The sequence below is a fragment of the Pseudonaja textilis genome, chromosome 6, assembly GCF_049901715.1.
Source record: "Pseudonaja textilis isolate UNSWEBS1 chromosome 6, rPseTex1.2, whole genome shotgun sequence".
Classification (NCBI taxonomy): domain Eukaryota; kingdom Metazoa; phylum Chordata; class Lepidosauria; order Squamata; family Elapidae; genus Pseudonaja; species Pseudonaja textilis.
This window is the reverse complement of record NC_141995.1, coordinates 8,915,349-8,932,939: the sequence shown is the minus strand read 5'-3', so window position 1 is coordinate 8,932,939 and position 17,591 is coordinate 8,915,349. Positions and strand designations below refer to the sequence as shown.

General features: G+C 43.3%; 1 protein-coding gene across 1 annotated transcript in view; it reads right to left on the bottom strand.

Moving 5' to 3' along the window:
• Nucleotides 1–17,591, bottom strand: part of FRAS1 (Fraser extracellular matrix complex subunit 1) — a 393,348-nt gene that overhangs the window by 75,066 nt on the left and 300,691 nt on the right. Inside the window, exons 39-48 of the mRNA XM_087935788.1 lie at nucleotides 17,334–17,499; nucleotides 15,570–15,702; nucleotides 13,358–13,548; nucleotides 12,563–12,716; nucleotides 11,407–11,667; nucleotides 8,689–8,877; nucleotides 4,923–5,042; nucleotides 2,665–2,844; nucleotides 2,256–2,380; nucleotides 1,650–1,790 (exon numbers count right to left, since the gene is read on the bottom strand). Of these exons, the coding sequence (XP_087791914.1) occupies nucleotides 1,650–1,790; nucleotides 2,256–2,380; nucleotides 2,665–2,844; nucleotides 4,923–5,042; nucleotides 8,689–8,877; nucleotides 11,407–11,667; nucleotides 12,563–12,716; nucleotides 13,358–13,548; nucleotides 15,570–15,702; nucleotides 17,334–17,499 (1,660 nt within the window). The remainder of the gene's footprint in view (nucleotides 1–1,649; nucleotides 1,791–2,255; nucleotides 2,381–2,664; nucleotides 2,845–4,922; nucleotides 5,043–8,688; nucleotides 8,878–11,406; nucleotides 11,668–12,562; nucleotides 12,717–13,357; nucleotides 13,549–15,569; nucleotides 15,703–17,333; nucleotides 17,500–17,591) is intronic.

The following is a 17,591-nucleotide window of genomic DNA, read 5'->3' as shown; positions in this document are numbered from 1 at the left end:
AAAACCGAAATCTCATTGCATCCAGGACTCCGTAGCCTCCAGCCTTCAGTTTTTCATGCTCGAGGAATTTATGAAACTCAGCACTTGAGGATGTGCAGTTATTGCCTCAGATGTCTCTAAATCAGAATGTGATAATTTCATGGAAGTTCCATCTCTGAAAGGTCTGTTAGTTCTGCCTACTGAACAGAACCTCCTAGCCCAGAGGTAGCATATCTCGAGATATTAGATCAGTAGAGAGAAAGGGTTTATTTATTCATGAATATATGCAGCGTCCTTCTGTTTATCCTGATTTTCAAGATGGTTTATGGCAGGGGTGTTTATCCTGATTTTCAAGATGGTTTATGGCAGGGGTGTTGAACACAAGGCCCGCCGGCTGTATCCGGCCCACAATGCGGTCGGATCCAGCCCACGGGGCCATCTTGGAAAATGTAAGGGGCCGTCCCATGTGGCTTCGGCCCAGTCAACCCAATGCAAAGAGGAGCAGACAATCACAGGTGAAGGGGGCAGGGAGAAGGATCAGCGAGGGGACTCTGAGGGACTTGGGTGAGAAAGTGCATGCGTTATTCTTTGTTTTTTCCTCCCCTCCCTCCACACACACATCTCGCATAAGGGCCCGGGTGGCTCCTGCAGCGGTTGCCATGGAGACAGCAGGAAGCAACGTGGAAGTTTGGGGAGTGGCCTCAACCTGGCCCCATCCACCCAGTCCCGCAAGGTCAACCATAGTCCTGACGCAGCCCTCAATGAAATTGAACTTGACACCTGCCCTGGTTTGCCACAATAACAAAATTACAGAAAATAACATGGCCGTAGTGTAGCGATAAGCATTGGGGTAGCACAGGTTGTAGTCCACCCTCTGCCATGGAAGCACCTTAGGTGACTTTGGGTGAGTCCAAAGTATCTCATATTTTTCCTGTTGCCAAAAATAAAAGAGATGGACATGGAGGGCCAAACCCTTACCCCATGAACTTTGCCTCATGTCCCCGAACAAAAAGCAGAATACAAGTAGTTGTTGACTTTCAACGGTTCATTTAGTGACCGTTCAAAATTACGATGGCACTGAAAAGCGCGATTATGACCGTTCATCACAGTTGTGACCACTGCAGCATCCCCATGGTCACATGAACAAAAATCAGATGCTTGGCGATTGGTTGATAATTACGATGGTCACGGCGTCCCTGGGTCATGTGATCCCCTTTTGTTTCTTACGAACAAAGTCAATGGACAAGCCAGATTCACTTAACAATCTTGTTACTAACAACTGCAGTGATTCACTTAACAAGTGTGGCAAGAAAGATCGTCAAATGGGACAAAACTCACTTAAATGTCTCGCTTAATGACATAAATGGTGGTCATAAATCAAGCACTACCTATGTAGAGCATGTACGCAGGTGCTCCATATGATTGTCTACCACCGCTAGAGCAGGGGTGGACAATTATGGTTGCTTTCCCACCTGTAGACTTCGATTCTCAGAATTCCTGAACCAGCACAGTTGGCCCAGGAATTCTGGGAGTTGGAGTCCATAGGCGATAAAGGCCTCATCGTTGCCCATCCCTGTTCTAGAGGAACATACCCATTGGATGGAAACTACCATTTCCTTCTAAAGCCCTTCATGGAAGAAGACCCCCCCAAAGAGAACTCCTTTCTTCACCTCTGTGTCCGTGTCGGTGGCTTTGAGATCAAATTCCGTGATAGTTTTCCTCACGCCTTCCTGCACAGTCGTGCCCACCATCCGCACCACCGGCAAAGAATCATCAACCGGGTTAATGGTGATTTCAAAATTCTGGGTCACCTATGGGAAGAAAGAATGAGATCGGGGTGGGATGCAAATATTTTTACTGCTGGTTGTGTGGGCGTGGTCAGGTGGGCGTGGCCATGTGACTGTGTGGGCATGAATTTTGGGGGCAGCACCCCCCTGCGCACCATTTTTTTTTGCCTTCAGGGCCTCAGAGAAGCCTCCTGGGAATAAGGAATAAGACAGCAAGGGGGATCCTGGCACAGCTGATCATTGGAACAGCTGATCGTTGGGAGAAGAAAAAAGAAAAAAATACCAGTTCGGCCGAACCAGTAGCTGTTTTTTTTTAACGACCAGTTCAGCCTAACCGTAACATTTTTTACTACCAGTTCACAAGAACCGGGCCAAACCAGTAGAATACCACCACTGAATGGGACCTTGAACAACGCTATTCTTGTGGGCCTTTCCACGGGCAAAAGAACCATTTTGGGGGCGGGGAGAAACCAATGGAAGTTAACTGACCTCCTCATGGCCATCTGAAACGGTGAACGTGAACGTGTCAGCATGTTCTTCAGCCTCGCTTGTATGGATGTAGTGGAGGCTGTGGGAGAGAAGGTCTCCTTGTTGGAAGGAACTAATCCTTCTGCCTAGAAAACAGCAGAAGAAGAATCCACCAGGTGCTCTCAAATCCCAAGTGTTCCCAACTTGCTTTTGGAAATTCTCCCTTGCAGCACAAACACCTATGTGTCCGGCAGCCATATTTATCCCTTCATTTGTTAACACCATCAAGACTTTAAAAGGAGGCACTCCAGGCATCTTAACTTCTATCGCTAAATAAATCACCACGATTCCCCGGGTAATCCCCCATGGATTCCGTAAAATAGGAGTCTTTGTTCTCACTTCGCTCCAAAACCAGTAAAGGTTTGCAAACCTGGCCATGCCGTGTGCTCCAAATGTCCCAGCCGGGGCTGCTTAATAATCCTGTACAGGAGATCACCGGATTCTCCACCCTGCTTCTTGGCTGACAGCTCCAAAGTGGTGATTTTTTTCACTGAGTTTTCATCCAAGGTTATCCCAGTGTTGACAGTGACGGACAGAGATAATCGATCCCCTGGGGGAAGTGAAAATAAGAGGGCAGTCCTGGCTACAGGAAGGGGGGAAAAAAATCAGTTTTTCTCTGCTGCTACAAAGCTGAACTCGATGTTTTACTTTATAAGCATAACTGGAACAGTCTGAAATTGAACACACTCAAAACCGTAGATATGGTGGTAGAGTTTTGGAGAAACCCTTCCATACTACCACCTCATCTCCAAAGACCTACGCAAGGGTCCTCTTTGTAGACTTCAGTTCAGCATTCAATACCATCACTCCAGACATTCTTGTAACTAAACTAAACCGGCTAGTGGCACCTGAACACACCTGTAAGTGGATCATAAGCTTCCTAACAGTCAGGAAGCAGCAGGTGAAGTTAGGCAGAATCACATCTGATACCTGTACAATTAGCACAGCCCCCACCCCCCCCCAGGCTGTATGCTTTCTCCACTTCTCTTCTCCCTATATACCAATGACTGCATCTCAAACGATCTGTCTGTTAAAATACAATTGGTGTAAAATACAATTGGTGTATCTGTTAAAATACAATTGATGATACAATTGGTCTCATTTGAAACAACGACAAATCCACATACAGACGGGAGGTTGTACAACTTGCCTCGTGGTGTAACCGGAACAATCTGGAACTGAACACACTCAAAACCGTAGAAATGGTGGTAGACTTTAGGAGAAACCCTCCCATACTACCACCTCTTACAATACTAGATAACACAGTATCAACAGGGGAGATCTTCAAATTTCACAAGACCTAAAATGGACACCTAACATCAAAAACGTCATCAAAAAAGTACAACATAGAATGTTCTTTCTGCACCAACTCAGAAAGCTCAAACTGCCCAAGGAGCTGCTGATCCAGTTCTACAGAGGAATTATGGAGTCTGTCATCTGCACCTCTGTAACTGTCTGGTTTGGTTCTGCAGCCCAACAAGACAGGCACAGACTTCAGAGGATTATTAGGACTGCAGAAAAAAACAATTGCTACCAACCTGCCTTCCACTGAGGACCTGTATACTGCACGAGTCAAAATGAGGGCTGTGAAAATATTTACAGGCCCCTCACATCCCGGACATAAACTGTTTCAACTCCTACCCTCAAAATGACACTATAGAGCACTGCACACCAGAACAACTAGACACAAGGACAGTTTTTTCCCAAACGCCATCACTCTGCTAAACAAATAATTCCCTCAACACTATCCAACTATTTACAAAGTTTGCAACTACTATTACTATTACTATTAATCCTGACATCCTTCCTTTCACACATCTCCTCCCACTTGTGACTGTATGACTGTAACCTTGTCGCTTGTATCCTAACGATTTTTGTTGACTGTTTCCTAGTATGATTTGATTGCTTATTGTACCCTATGACTATTATTAAGTGTTGTACCTTATGATTCTTGACTCTTGATGAATGTATCTTTCTTTTATATACACTGAGAACATATGCACCAAGACAAATTCCTTGTGTGTCCAATCATACTTGGCCAATAAAGTATTCTATTCTAATTTAAAGAGACCTTTTTCAAGTGAAAAATAATAAAGTGAGCAAACGTAATTGTGTAGCAATATTTGTATTAGAAGCATTTTTCAAAAAATAATTGGGGCACATTTTTTTTTTTGCTAGAGAATCGATTTTAGGTGACTAATTTAACAAGCTAATTAAGCTCTAATTTTCAAGTAATGTAGTTTCCAAGTGTGATCCATTTTTCAGGAAAGCCAGAACAAGGATGGATTTCTGTTGACTCCTCATTTAACACCTCAGAGGAAATTCCCCTGAAATATAAACCTAATCAGTGGAATTCTATGACAAATTGTATTGTGGTGAACCGTGAATTGTTCATTGGAATATCAATCTGTACCATGCAGGATGCAGAAACTAAGCAGCTAAGGTTCTCAACAGTTTCTATTATTCCAGTGCTAATAATTTGCAGCCCTTAAATTGTCTTTGTAATTGATTGTAACCACCCTATTTCACAGCTGCAGGCTTTTCCAGAATTTCTTTGATTCTAGCTAATTGAGTTCCTCGTCTATCTTGCTAAAGAAAGACAAAGCTGGGACAAGATTGTTGACTTACCTGTTACGTTAACTGAAAATTCCAAGTCTGCCATTCTGTTTCCCTTTCCATCAGTCACATCAAAAACAAAAAAAAATGCCCCAATTGGTTCTCCTTTCTCATGGCTGTATTCGACTTGTCCTGTTAATGGGAAGTCAGAAGGGAAAAATAGAAGACTTAGAACATCTGCAAGCTATCTTGCGCTAATTGTGTTTAGCTGAAGTATGTAACCAAGTTCTCTGTGAGATGATAAACTCGTCTAGAGATGCTGACTTTGATGGTCCATGGTGCTCCGCTGAACTCTTCTTTTGATGCTATCGTTCTACAAATCTATTTGCCTATATAACACACTCCTATTTTGCAGATAATTCAGCCTATTCCTGTGTTGGCGAACCTATGGCACGTCTGCTGGAAGTGGCATGCAGAGCCACTTCTGCCGGCACATGAGAGGTCACCCAGAAGAGCCCCACTGCGCATGCACCGCCGCTGCCTGACAGCTGATTATCGGGTATCTGTTGCGCATGTGTGGGGGGGAGAAGCACAGCGCACACAGGAGATATAGCGCGCATGTGCAGTTGCATGACATGCACGGGGATCATGACACATGCGCAGACATGCATGGCATGCGCAGGGGGTGCATACACATGCGCAGAGGATGGGGAGGCAGCACACATTGCCTTCTGGGTGCTGACACGCGAGTGCACACAATTTTCCGAAAAAGGGAGCCGAAAAAGGTTAGCCACCACTGGCCTATTTGTTTCTTGGTCCCATGGACTTTTCTCAGTTGATAAATATAGGAATGATCAACAAATCAGGGGTGGGTTTTCTATTTTTTTCTACCGGTTCTATGCGCGGTTCTATGCATGCACACTTTGCGGATGGGCGTGCGGAGGACTCAAAGATCGACCTCTGTCTACACTGGTGAGCTGAGCTGTTTTTTAGCTCAGCTGAGGCACGGCAATCCGCTCTCCCGCGCAAATCAGCTGAACTAAAAACCAAGGGAATATAGGAGAGGTGATGGCGGGGGTGAGTGGACGGGGCCAACCAGAGGTGATATTTGCTGGTTCTCCAAACTAGTCAAAATTTCCGCTACCGGTATTCTAGAACCGGTCCGAACCAGCTGAATATTACCTCTGGAACAAATAGAGGACATCTGAGTGAAGCATGAATTCTGCTAGTTTTGAGATTCTTGCTTATCTCCACACCCAGAGGTGGGAAGGACAATCCCCAAAGATTTTTGCTATATTACAAATATTCCTAAAAGCAACTTTTAGAGGGGGTTGCAAAGTACAGGTAGTCCTCGAGTTATGACCACAATTGACCCCAAAATTTATGTTGTTAAGTGAGACATTGGTTAAGTGAATTCCCCCCCACGTCCCCTTTTACGACCTTTCTTGCCACCGTTGTTAAGTGAATCCCATTCGATAAGTTAATCACCTGGTTGTTAAGTGAATCTGGCTTTGACTTTTGCTTGTCAGAAGGTCACAAAAGGGGATCATATGACCTCAGAACACTGCAACCGTCATAAGTATGAACCAGTTGCCAAGAGTCCAAATTTTGATCACATGGCCATGGGGAGGCTACAAAGATTGTAACTGGGAAAAACGGTCGTAAGGTCCCTTTTTTCATTGCTGTTGTTAACTTTGAATGGTCACTACCAACAGCTACCTTGGATTTTTAAAAGGCAACAGTTTATTTGCACGCTAGTTATTTACAGTATCTTACACAACTTCTCCCTGATTAATTTCTCCTCTCTGCAAAACAGGACAAAGAAGTCTTTCTGAGGCAGCAAAGAATTTCATGCAAGGGGAATATAGTTAGTCCTCAACTTACAAACATTTGTTAAACGACCATTCAAAGTTGTAACACGGCTGAAAACACGACTTACAACCAGTCCTCAGACTTAACGACCACTGCAGCATCCTTATGGTCATGTGATCATAATTTCATACTTATGACAATTGCAAAGTCCCGGGGTTATGTGATCCACCATTTTGTGTCCTTCCCAGTTGCCTTCCAACAAGTCAGTGTGGGGTGGGTGGGAGCTGGATTCATTTAATGACTATGACTCATTTAACAACTACAGTGATTCACTTCTCCAGTGATTCACTTAACAACCAAAGGTCATAACATTAGGCGCAATTCGCTTAACAACTGCCTTGCCTAGTGGCAGGAATTCTGGTCTCAATTATCCTTGCAACTGGAGGGTTACCTGTACTTTTAATCACAATTTTACGGTGTCCTCTACTAGTCAGAATCGGAATATCAGAGTTGGGAGGGACCTTAGAGGTCTTCTAGTCTAACCCCCTGCATAAGTAGGATCTCCTCAATCTCCTATACCATTTCAGACAAATGGATGTCCAATCTCTTCTCAAAACTTCCAGTGTTGTGATCACCCACAACTTCTGGAGACGAGCCGTTCCACTGATGAACAGAGGGATACAATCAAGATCAAGTGGGTTACTAATACCACTCTATAAATGAAGTCTTAGTAAGGCCACACCTAGAGTACTGCAGCCAGTTTTGGTCACCATATTATAAAAAGAGATGTTGAGACTCTAGAAAAAGTACATAGAAGAGCAACCAGGATGATTAGGGGACTGGAGACTAAAACATATGAAGAACGGTTGCAGGAACTGGGCCTGGCTAGTCTAGTGAAGAGAAGGACCAGGGGAGACAGGATAGCAGTCTTTCAATATTTGAGGGGCTGGAAATAATAAATAGTTAATAAAATTAACCTGGAAATAAGGAGGAATTTTCTGACAGTGAGAACAACCAACCAATGGAACAGAAGTTGCCCTCAGAAGTTGTGGGAGCTTCATCCCTGGAAACTTTCAAGAAGAGATTGAACTCCCATCTGTCAAAAATGGTGTAGGGTCTCCTGCTTGGGCACGGGGTTGGACTAGATGACCTACAAGATCCCTTCCAACTCTGATGATCTGTTATATGGTTAATTATTCTTTTTTTAAATAAAAGTTGTTTTTTTTAATTGTACACATCTCTTCACGCGAGCAACATGATTCTGGATTATAATACTTGTACATAGTCATACTTTCATTTCCATTAATCTTATATAATGTCATCTTATATCATTATCCATTTCACTCATCTTTATGTGTGGATGAAATGATATTGATACTGAATTAATGAACTGAACTATGAAATGCAAATTTATTTAAAGGTTAATTATTCTATTTGGAAATTTCTCCTTAGTTCTAAAGGTTGCTTCTCTCCTGGATTAGTTTCCATCCGTAGCTTCTTGTCCTACTTTCAGGTGCCTTAGCTGATCCCCTCCTCTTCGTGGCAGCCCCTCAAATACTGAAACAATGCTATCATGTCATCGGTAGTCCTTCTTTTCATTAAAATAGACATGCCCAATTCTTGCAACTATTATTCATATGTTTTAGCCTTCAGTCCCTCTAATCCAGTGGCCCCCAACCTTTTGGGTATCAGGGAGCAATTCTGTGGATAGAGATTTTTCCGTGGATCTCAGGGGCCGTGGTTTCGTGTTCTGCCTGCATCCCGTGGATGGGCCTTCGCTTGTTTCCAGGGCCCAATGCTAGTCCACAGACTGGGGATTGGGACTCCTGCCCTAATCATCTTTGTTGCTCTTTTTTTTGGCTTCATTTGTAGTATTACAAGAATCTAATCCTTTTTGAAATAGATCATGTCGTGTTTGTGCCAAAGTATAAATCCAAAAGTCTGAGGAAAAACCTGCTGTGCTATGCAACTCAACTCAGAGATAAACACCAGAATTTTACCGATAAAGAACCAGAGAGCACTTCACCTTTGTTTATATCTGCCTGGGTGAAGCTTTTGGCTGGTCCCCCAGCAGAGATGTGCGTCAAAGAATCTCTTTTATGCAAGTGCAACGATCCATAGGTTGGGTCCTTCTTCATGATGTATCTGATAGACAGGTCATCTGAATCAGGATCTGTGGCTCTTAAATGCTGGTTTGTGATGACTGCCACAGACCCTAAAGTGGGGAAACAAACAGGCACAAACAACATTAAGTTTCTTGCTTAATTATTCTGGGAACGACAGCATATTGCTTATTCATCATCATCATCTTTTTTTTAAAATATATTTTTATTGTATATTCCACCAATACAAATCACATTCATATATGTGACAGCATTCTGACATCGACACATATAGTCATCTTATAAATCATCTTATACTTTATATACATCAACCAATAACTATTATCTCTATCTATAACTATTCTCTATCTTATATATTTATATATTTTGTATATCTACATCATCATTTTAACGACCCCATAATCCCTTGCGGGGTTGAATCTGGGCAGCTGAATGGAGCTAATAGAGTACTTACTGGCCGGATGCCCTCCCTGTCGCCAATACAGAGTTTTGTTCAGCAGATATTTTCTCATTGTGCCTAGAGAGAGAAATACCTGCCTCTACCTAGGATCGAACTCATAGCCTCCTGACTGTGAGGCAAGAACTCCACCTACACCACTCCTAGCATATTTGCTTATTGATTGATTGATTTCCTTCAAGTCAATGTTAATTCCTGGGGTTTGCCTGGATTAATCCCTGCAATTACCTTGACGGAATTTTAGAAGTAGGTGCCGTATGGTGGGACCAGACTTCACTATTTTTCCCCTCCCACAAAATCAGAGATAAATGAACCTCCATTCTAACACACATTTGGGAATATTTCTTCTCCAAACCAGAGAGATTGTCTGATGTGACCCCCATCTACCAACTTCTGGCCAGGTTTTTGTTCACCTCGGTTACAAGAAAGGCTTCCAATTCAATTTTTCTAGCCTGTTTTTATTTTTCTCACAGGGTCTCCTGAAACCGCAGCCTCACAAAGCTGTCTGTGTAACACTGATTTGGCACCGTGGTGAAGGGAGAATTCTTTCCGAAGCTTAGGGGAAAAAAAATAAATAGATCCCTCAACTTTGACAGTCTATGTAAAATGATGCTTTGCAAGCAACCAGACAGATTCCCCCACCCCCACTCAATACAACTCAAGAAATACGTGGACCGAATGCCTGTGGAGAAAGGAAAAAAACTAGAAATGTGTTATCTTCTTTCTGGAGAAGAAAAGGATAACATCTGATTTTTTAAGTCACATACATTGGATGCTCGAAGGCCCTGTGGCTGGGGAATTCTGGGAGTTGAAGTCTACGCATCTTAAAGTTGCCAAGACTAGGAAACATCGCTCCAGGAACAGCATTCAGTGACTAGCCGTTCTTAATTAGAAATAATGAATGTCAATTGGTTGAAGTTCTCTCCACTCAACTATCGGTTAATTTCAATTATTTATAGTCTCTGGGAGTTCCCAGCTGACTTCCGTAGAGCCAATACCACACTGTTCTGACCTAGGCTTCCCCCAAAAAGCACTAAGCAGACTTTCTGTCCCAGCAAGACCCCTTTTATTAAACAAAGGTGAATTTCTTGCATTCAAATTCAGCCAAAGGCCTGGCAAACAGTCTTTCAAGGGTGTAATTAGGAGCACGGACCTTATCAAGTTTGGAGAGCTGCCAACTAAATATTTTCAAACGCAGTGCTGACAAGGAAGGGCTCAGCACAGAGTCTCTGAGATGCACAGACAGATCTTCACACTGCTGCAATGAACGAATTGTTTCCTGCAAAAGCCCCCTCCCCTTTTGCTCCTCTTTTAATCCCTATGGGAGGGGCCATTCACCATCCACCTGTGGCCTTACTCCCACGTTGACCCTTAGTTCGTACTTGTTCTTTTCTTTTGGCAGCTCTGCGCATGCGCAGGCTGAGAACTGGCTTCAGCTGCTCCCCTGCTGTCGTAATGACGAGGCAGTCGAGTTGTTTGATCATGAACAACTGAATCATGGTGATCTTTATTGGAGTCTAGTCTTGCATTTATACACATTTTTAAGTATCCTCCATCATTGGTTAACTTTGGTTACTGCTTAACTTTCCTTACTGTTTAGCATAGTAATCCATACAATTAATTATCTCTAGTTAAAGTCTAGCATATGTTTACTTCCTCTCTCTAACCTTCCTTTAGATTAGTGACTTTGTTTACCTGAGTTGTATTTGCTTGGAAACATTCTTTATCTGAGGTTTGCCATCCGAGATTGGAACATTCCTGCAATTACAACTCTACACCCTGCCTCACTGCTGTCTGACTCCGAAGGCAGCTGATGACTGCCAGACTGTCCTGGCCCCATCTCTGCCTCTGACACAGGGCCCTCATCTGAGTCTTCCTCAGCCTCCAGGACTGGCTCATGTTCCTCCCCAACCTCCTCACTGTCCAACTCTGCTACCAGCTCCGCTAGCAGCTGGCAGGCCACAACACACACTGCATGCACCTGAGATCTCCAAATGGTGGGGACAATTTAGAACAACACGGGGGGGGGGGGCTTCCAAGTCTGTTGACCAAGAAATATAAAAGCTGAAGGTCTGGCAGGAATCTTCACGAAATTTAGCTACTTGGGAATTTGAATAAGGGGACTTCAGAAAATCATATTCAGAATTGATTTTTTTTTTCTTACCAGCGGGAAGTTGTAGGCCTTTGTTCGTGACCAATCTGGGAAGGTCCATCCTTGGTGAGGCTACCACAAACTCCACTTTCCCTGTCTCAATGTGGAGGCCGTCTGAGAGTGAAAATTGGAACTCGTCACTCTGGGCTACCAAACTGTTCAATTTATAAACGATCAGTTCCTCCAGGACATCCTGGAAGGTGAAAGTGGATCCCTCAGCGAGAGCTTGTCCATTTTCCAGAGAATGCAGAGATTCTCTTCTGTACAGGTATCCTGAGAGTAGGTCGAGAATTATGAGTTAGTTCCTCACAGATAGTTTTCTCTCTATTGCATTAATATCTTAATTCTACTCCTAACTTACTACTTCTTCATACTATGAGTGTTTAGAACCCTTTACCACAGAATAAGAACAGTGGCAATATGAGAATACACACCTACAGCTAGTCCTCCACATACAACAGTTCGTTTAGTGACTATTCAAAATTACAACTGCACTGAAAAAAGTGACTTATGAGCGTTTTTCACACTTACGACCGTGGTAGCATCTCCCTGTGGTCATGTGATCAAAATTCAGATGCTTGACAACTTGCTCATATTTATGAAGGTTGCAGTGTCCCTAGATCATTGATCACCTTTTGTGATCTTCTGACAATCAGAGTCAATGGGGAAGCCAGTTTAAACCATGCATGAGCTCTGGTGATGCAGTGGTTAGAATTCAGTACTGCAGGTTACTTCTGCTGCCTGCAGCTCGGCAGTTCGAATCTCACCAGGCTCCAGGTTGACTCAGCCTTCCCTCCTTCCCAAGTGGGTAAAATGAGGACCCAGATTGTTGGGAGCAAGAGGCTGACTCAGGAAACCGCCTAGAGAGGGCTGTAAAGCACTGTGAAGCGGTATATAAGTCTAAGTGCTATTATTATTATTAAGTTAACAACTATAGTGAGACACTTAACAACTGTGGCAAGAAAGGTCGTAAAATGAGGCAAAACTCACTGAACAAATGTCTCACTTAGTAACATAAAGTTTTGACTCAATTGTGGCCATAAGTCAAGAACTGCTTGGATCTCTTGCTGTAATCCATACTGCATAAAGAAACCACAACTAGGAGATTTCTATATAAATCTAATTGCTAATGCTATTTCTTCAGCTTTACTACAATAATATGTCTCACCATGAACGGGTGCCTTGGTTATCGTGAAAACCAGAAGGTCATTCGAAGTGTCCAAGTCCCTTAGCCTCAAGGAGGAATTCCTAATCACCACTCCTGTGTTTTCACGCACGCTGACAGGGCTCACCTTTACCTCAGGCGGTTCATCATTCAGGCGCTACAAGAACAGAAGGAAAATCACGGGGAGAAAAATTAAGTTCAACAACTGGTTCTTGAAACAGAAGAGGAAAGGCCACGAGAAGCTATGAAATCTAGAAATAAGATTATGGAAATATAAGAGTCCTATGGCTTTAGAGCAGCATTCGTAATAATTTTGAATACATTTTGAAAGGAAATCTAACTGAAAACATTTCAAGCATCAGGGCATTTCGTGAAAGAAACCAGAAACCTGAATTTGTATTTTCCTGGTACATGTTGTGTATTTGTATTAATTGGGTGTAGAAACTGCAGCTACTAGTGGTTAATGTGTTTGTGTATGGTGTGCATATATAGATGCATGTGCATACACATATGCAGAGAGAGATAGAGAGACACAGATAGAGAAAGACAGAGAGAGAGAGAGAGAGAGAGACTTGATTCACATTGAGTAATCATGCGATTTGCTGAGTTTAACTTACTGACTTCTTGACAATTAATCAGCCTCAATAACAATTGTGGTTTGTGCTTTCAATCAGGTGTGAACTGAGTCATTTTTGCCTTTCTCAACAAAGTACAGTTTAGCAATTTGCTTGAACCCAGACACTATTTCTGCTATCAGAACAGTTTTACAAACGAAAACTACACAGTGAATTCAATTACCTTAATCGTAATGTTGACACTGCTGATTTCTGACTGGCTGAAGCCGTCACTGATATAAAAACTAAAGCTGTCCATCGATGGTTCAATACTTTCATGGACATTCTGAAAATAATAAATACGGTTCTCCAACACATCTTGAAGTGAGAAAGAAAAATCAGAACTTTCGGATTTTCCAAAACCAAGGCGTCTGCCTGCAAGGAAAAAGGTATTTACAAGGAAAGTGTGGTTTTTTAAAATAATTTTTTTTTTTGCTTTCTTTTTTAAAGCAGGGACAATAACTTGATTCTGTGTCAGGTTTTTGCATATATAGCAAATCAAAAATTTAATTATTTGTTGGAAATGTTTGCCGCCCATCTCGCTTTGATTTTATTAAGCTTATCATAATGTCAAACATAAATAAAAATAAAGATTATAGGAAAATGGGGAAGGGATAGAAATGGGAAAGAAAAGTGTAGAGGAAATGGGGGAAAAAGTATTGACTTCCAACCTTTTCCAGCACAGTAAAGTACAAAATAGAATTAAATCCTCAGCTTTTTATTTTACCAACTTAAGACGTACTACCCATTTCTGTAACAACAAACTAGATTAATCAACTAAACCCCAAAAATATTTTTTTCTGTCTTGAGCACAAAGTCCAGAAGTGGTTTCCAAGTAGAAAATAAAACTGAATATATTCCTTTCTCTAATTAAAAGAGTCAATTATGCCATCACTGCTAGTTCCATCACTTACTCCAATGATTCTTTCATTATGACGTACCTTTCCATTCCTGTCCGTACAGAATTCTCACTGCAGTCACGTTTTTGCATATGCACCGTAACAAACAGTATTTCACAACAAAATAATGGCTTTCCTCAACTTACAACCCTTTATTTAGTGACAGTTTGAACAACGGCATGGAAAAAAGTGACTTATGACCGGTTCTCATGCTTACAAAGTCCTACACTTAGGCAAGAAAAACCAAAAGTACACACATATAGACTGGGTGAAACCAGGCTCAATAGCAGTAACTGTGAAAAGGGATCTTGGAGTCTTAGTGGACAACCAGCTAAATAGGAGCTAACAGTGTGCAGTAGCAGCCAAAAAAGCTAAATGTCAACTAAAAAGACACTTCTTTGGTCTTTTTAGCTGCCAGAAAAAGAGAGCAGGGGAAGACAAGGCATTCCTTGTTTGCCTAGGTAATCACCCCAGCAGCCCAAAGGTGTCAGAGCGTAAGAAGGTTATTGGAGAGCATCATGGATGACTCTTGGAGATGGATGTGTCCCACTGGAGAAGTCACATCCAGGGGGTTAGGGTTAGGGAAGACCAGGGTCAAGGGGGAAATGTATGATGTCATTTAGTATTGGCTGCACCCAGCAAAATGCCAGCATGGCTACTTCTAATAAATCAATTTTCTTTTCTCTGAGATGTGGCTAGAGACTTTTGATTTGAATGGGGGTGGATTTGTTGGAACCCTGACACTAGTGCAATCCTACGTTGCATTAACAGAGGGATACAATCGAGATCAAGTGAGGTACTAATACCACTCTATAAAGCCTTAGTAAGAGCACACCTAGAGTACTGAATCCAGTTTTGGCCAACACACTATAAAAAAGATGCTGAGACTCTAGAAAGAGTGCAGAGAAGAGCAACCAGGATGATGAGGGGACTGGAGACTAAAACATACGAAGAACGGTTACAGGAACTGGGCTTGGCTAGTCTGAAGACAAGGACCAGGGGAGACATGATAACAGTGTTCTAATATCTGAGGGTCTGCCACAGAGCGGAGGGGGTCAAGCTATTTTCCAAGTTACCTGAAAGCCAGACAAAGAATAATGGATGGAAACTGAACAAGGAGAGATTCAACCTGGAAATAAGGAGAAACTTTCTGACAGTGAGAACAGTCAATCCATGCCACAGAAGTTGCCTTCGGAAGTTGTGGGAGCTTCATTAGTCGAGGCTTTGAAGAAGAGATTGGACTGCCCTCTGTCAGAAATGGTGTGGTGTCTCCTGCTTGGGCAGGGGGTTGGACGAGGCTTCCCTGAGGACGGACCACTGACCGCGATTGTCCGCAGCTTTGGTCCGTGCTTCTTTGTCCGAGAGCCCCGATCAGCAAGATCTGGGGCAGAAGCCGCCTCTTAACAGCTGCCTTGCTTTGCAATGGAAAAATCTGGAACTCCAGAATTTGGAAAATTAGTAGTCGTAAATCGAGGACTGTATGAAATCGCACGTTACCTGTCCAGGTGTTTTCAATGTACCCGTATTTTGGAAGACTTGTGATTTTTACAAGCAGGCCTTCTTCAGCAAGGCCACCTTCCAGGCCAAGGGTATGGTGAGGCTGCAGTGGTGTTCGTCCCCCTTCTTCTACCTGGACACAAAAAACATCATTCTGCTCTATCTGGAAATTTGATTTTGAGCATTACTTACAAAAAAAGGCTTCTATTTTACCCTCCACCTCTTAATATTTGTGATCTGAAATACTTCGTATGGGGTAATCCCCGTAATGTATAATAGCAATAGCACTTAGACTTATATACTGCTTTCCAGTGCTTTATCCTCAACTTACACCTTACATCGGTCACTAAATAAATTCCTTCAGTGACCGTTTGAACTTACAATGGCACTAAACAAAGAGACTTATGACTGTTTTTCATACTTATGACCAAGGATGGGCTGCTGTTGTGGCTCTGAGGTTTGAGCCTGATTTGTTAGAGGACAAAGACTTGGACAATGGGGAAGAGGAGGTTTTGGAAATGCCTTCCTCCCCAGGACCTTCCTCTTCGGCAATGCCTTCCTCCCTGATTGTGCCTCAGGTGTCGGCAGATAACCGGGAGGGAAGACCTGAGGCTAATCAGGAAAAGGAGGAGGGAATATCGGAGTCTCTGACTGAGAATCAAGCAGAGGAATGCTGGCTTGATGCGAGACAACGTTGCAGGCAAAAGTGTGAGCTGCAACGCAGGAGGAAGGGACGAATCAGAGACTGAGCTGAGGGACTGACACGCCCCACAGGGAATAAAAGTGGGTGTGTTCGCTCTGGGAACTTGTTCGGGACAACATGTGACTTATTCAGAGGAGCTCCGGAATATCCTGTGTGTGGTGACAGCTTGTGTGATTTATATTCCTGCTTTCTTGTCGGACTTGGCAGACAGCGCGTGTGAGACTGCCAAGAACTTTATCGGCTCAGGGAATTTAACTCTATAATTACTGGATTTGCTTGCTTGTTTGTATTCAGTTGGAAATTTGGACTTCTCACCTCTTTTGTACAGGTGAGACATAACAGGCTGCTATGGGTTCGCACATGTTCGGGCGATCCTCTTGTTAAGATCCTGCGCAGTTCAGCAAACCGATAAATCCCGTTCCTGGCTGGCCCCACCCACCCCATCTCTCCCTTCCTAGGACTCCTCACGTGGCCTGTTTTGGATGTGGGGTAAGTGCAGGGCCCGTGCGAAAGGTCGGGGAGGGTGAAAAATGAGCCTCCCGGAGGCTGGAAACAGGCCTGTTTCTGGCGTCTGGATGGCCTCCAGAGCCCACAGGAGGCTGTTTTCACCCTCAAGGAAAGCCTCCGGAGCCCAGAGAGGATAAAAGTACCCCCCCCCCATTGCCGGGGAGAGAACTGTTTGCTGAAATTTTTGAAGCCCACCCCGGCTTATGGGGTTGCAATATCCCCTTGGTCACATGATCAAAAATCAAATACTCCGCAACTGCCATGTATTAATGATGGTCGCGGTATCCCGGGGTCATGTGATCACCTTTTGAGACCTTCTGACAAGCAAAGTTTCCATGGGGAAGTCAGATTCATTGAACAACCGTGTCACTAACTTTAACGCCTGCAGTTCTTTCCTGATTTCTGTGGCAAGAAAGGTCGTAAAATGGGTCAAAACTCACTTAACGGCTCTCTCGCTTAACAAATGGAAATTCTGGGCTCAACTGTAGGTTGTAAGTCAAGGACTATACCTTCCACATAATTCAGCGTTGAATCTCACAGGGTTACTGACGTACCGTAATTCGGTCCGAAAAGGTAATAGCCGGAGGCACACTTTGGGCTGCTGTGACAGTAACGGTGAACATCTGGCTGTCAAGTTGGTTGTTGTCAGCGTCGAACACAGAGAAGTAGAAGACATCTGTGATTGGCTGATTGAGCACAGCTTCGAGCTCGGTGAAGTATCTGCAGGATTAAAAATGGAAGGCGCTGACCTGGGGCGGTAAGGTAGGGACACCAAAGCGTGCCACCGACAAACAATTTAATCTCCTCTAATT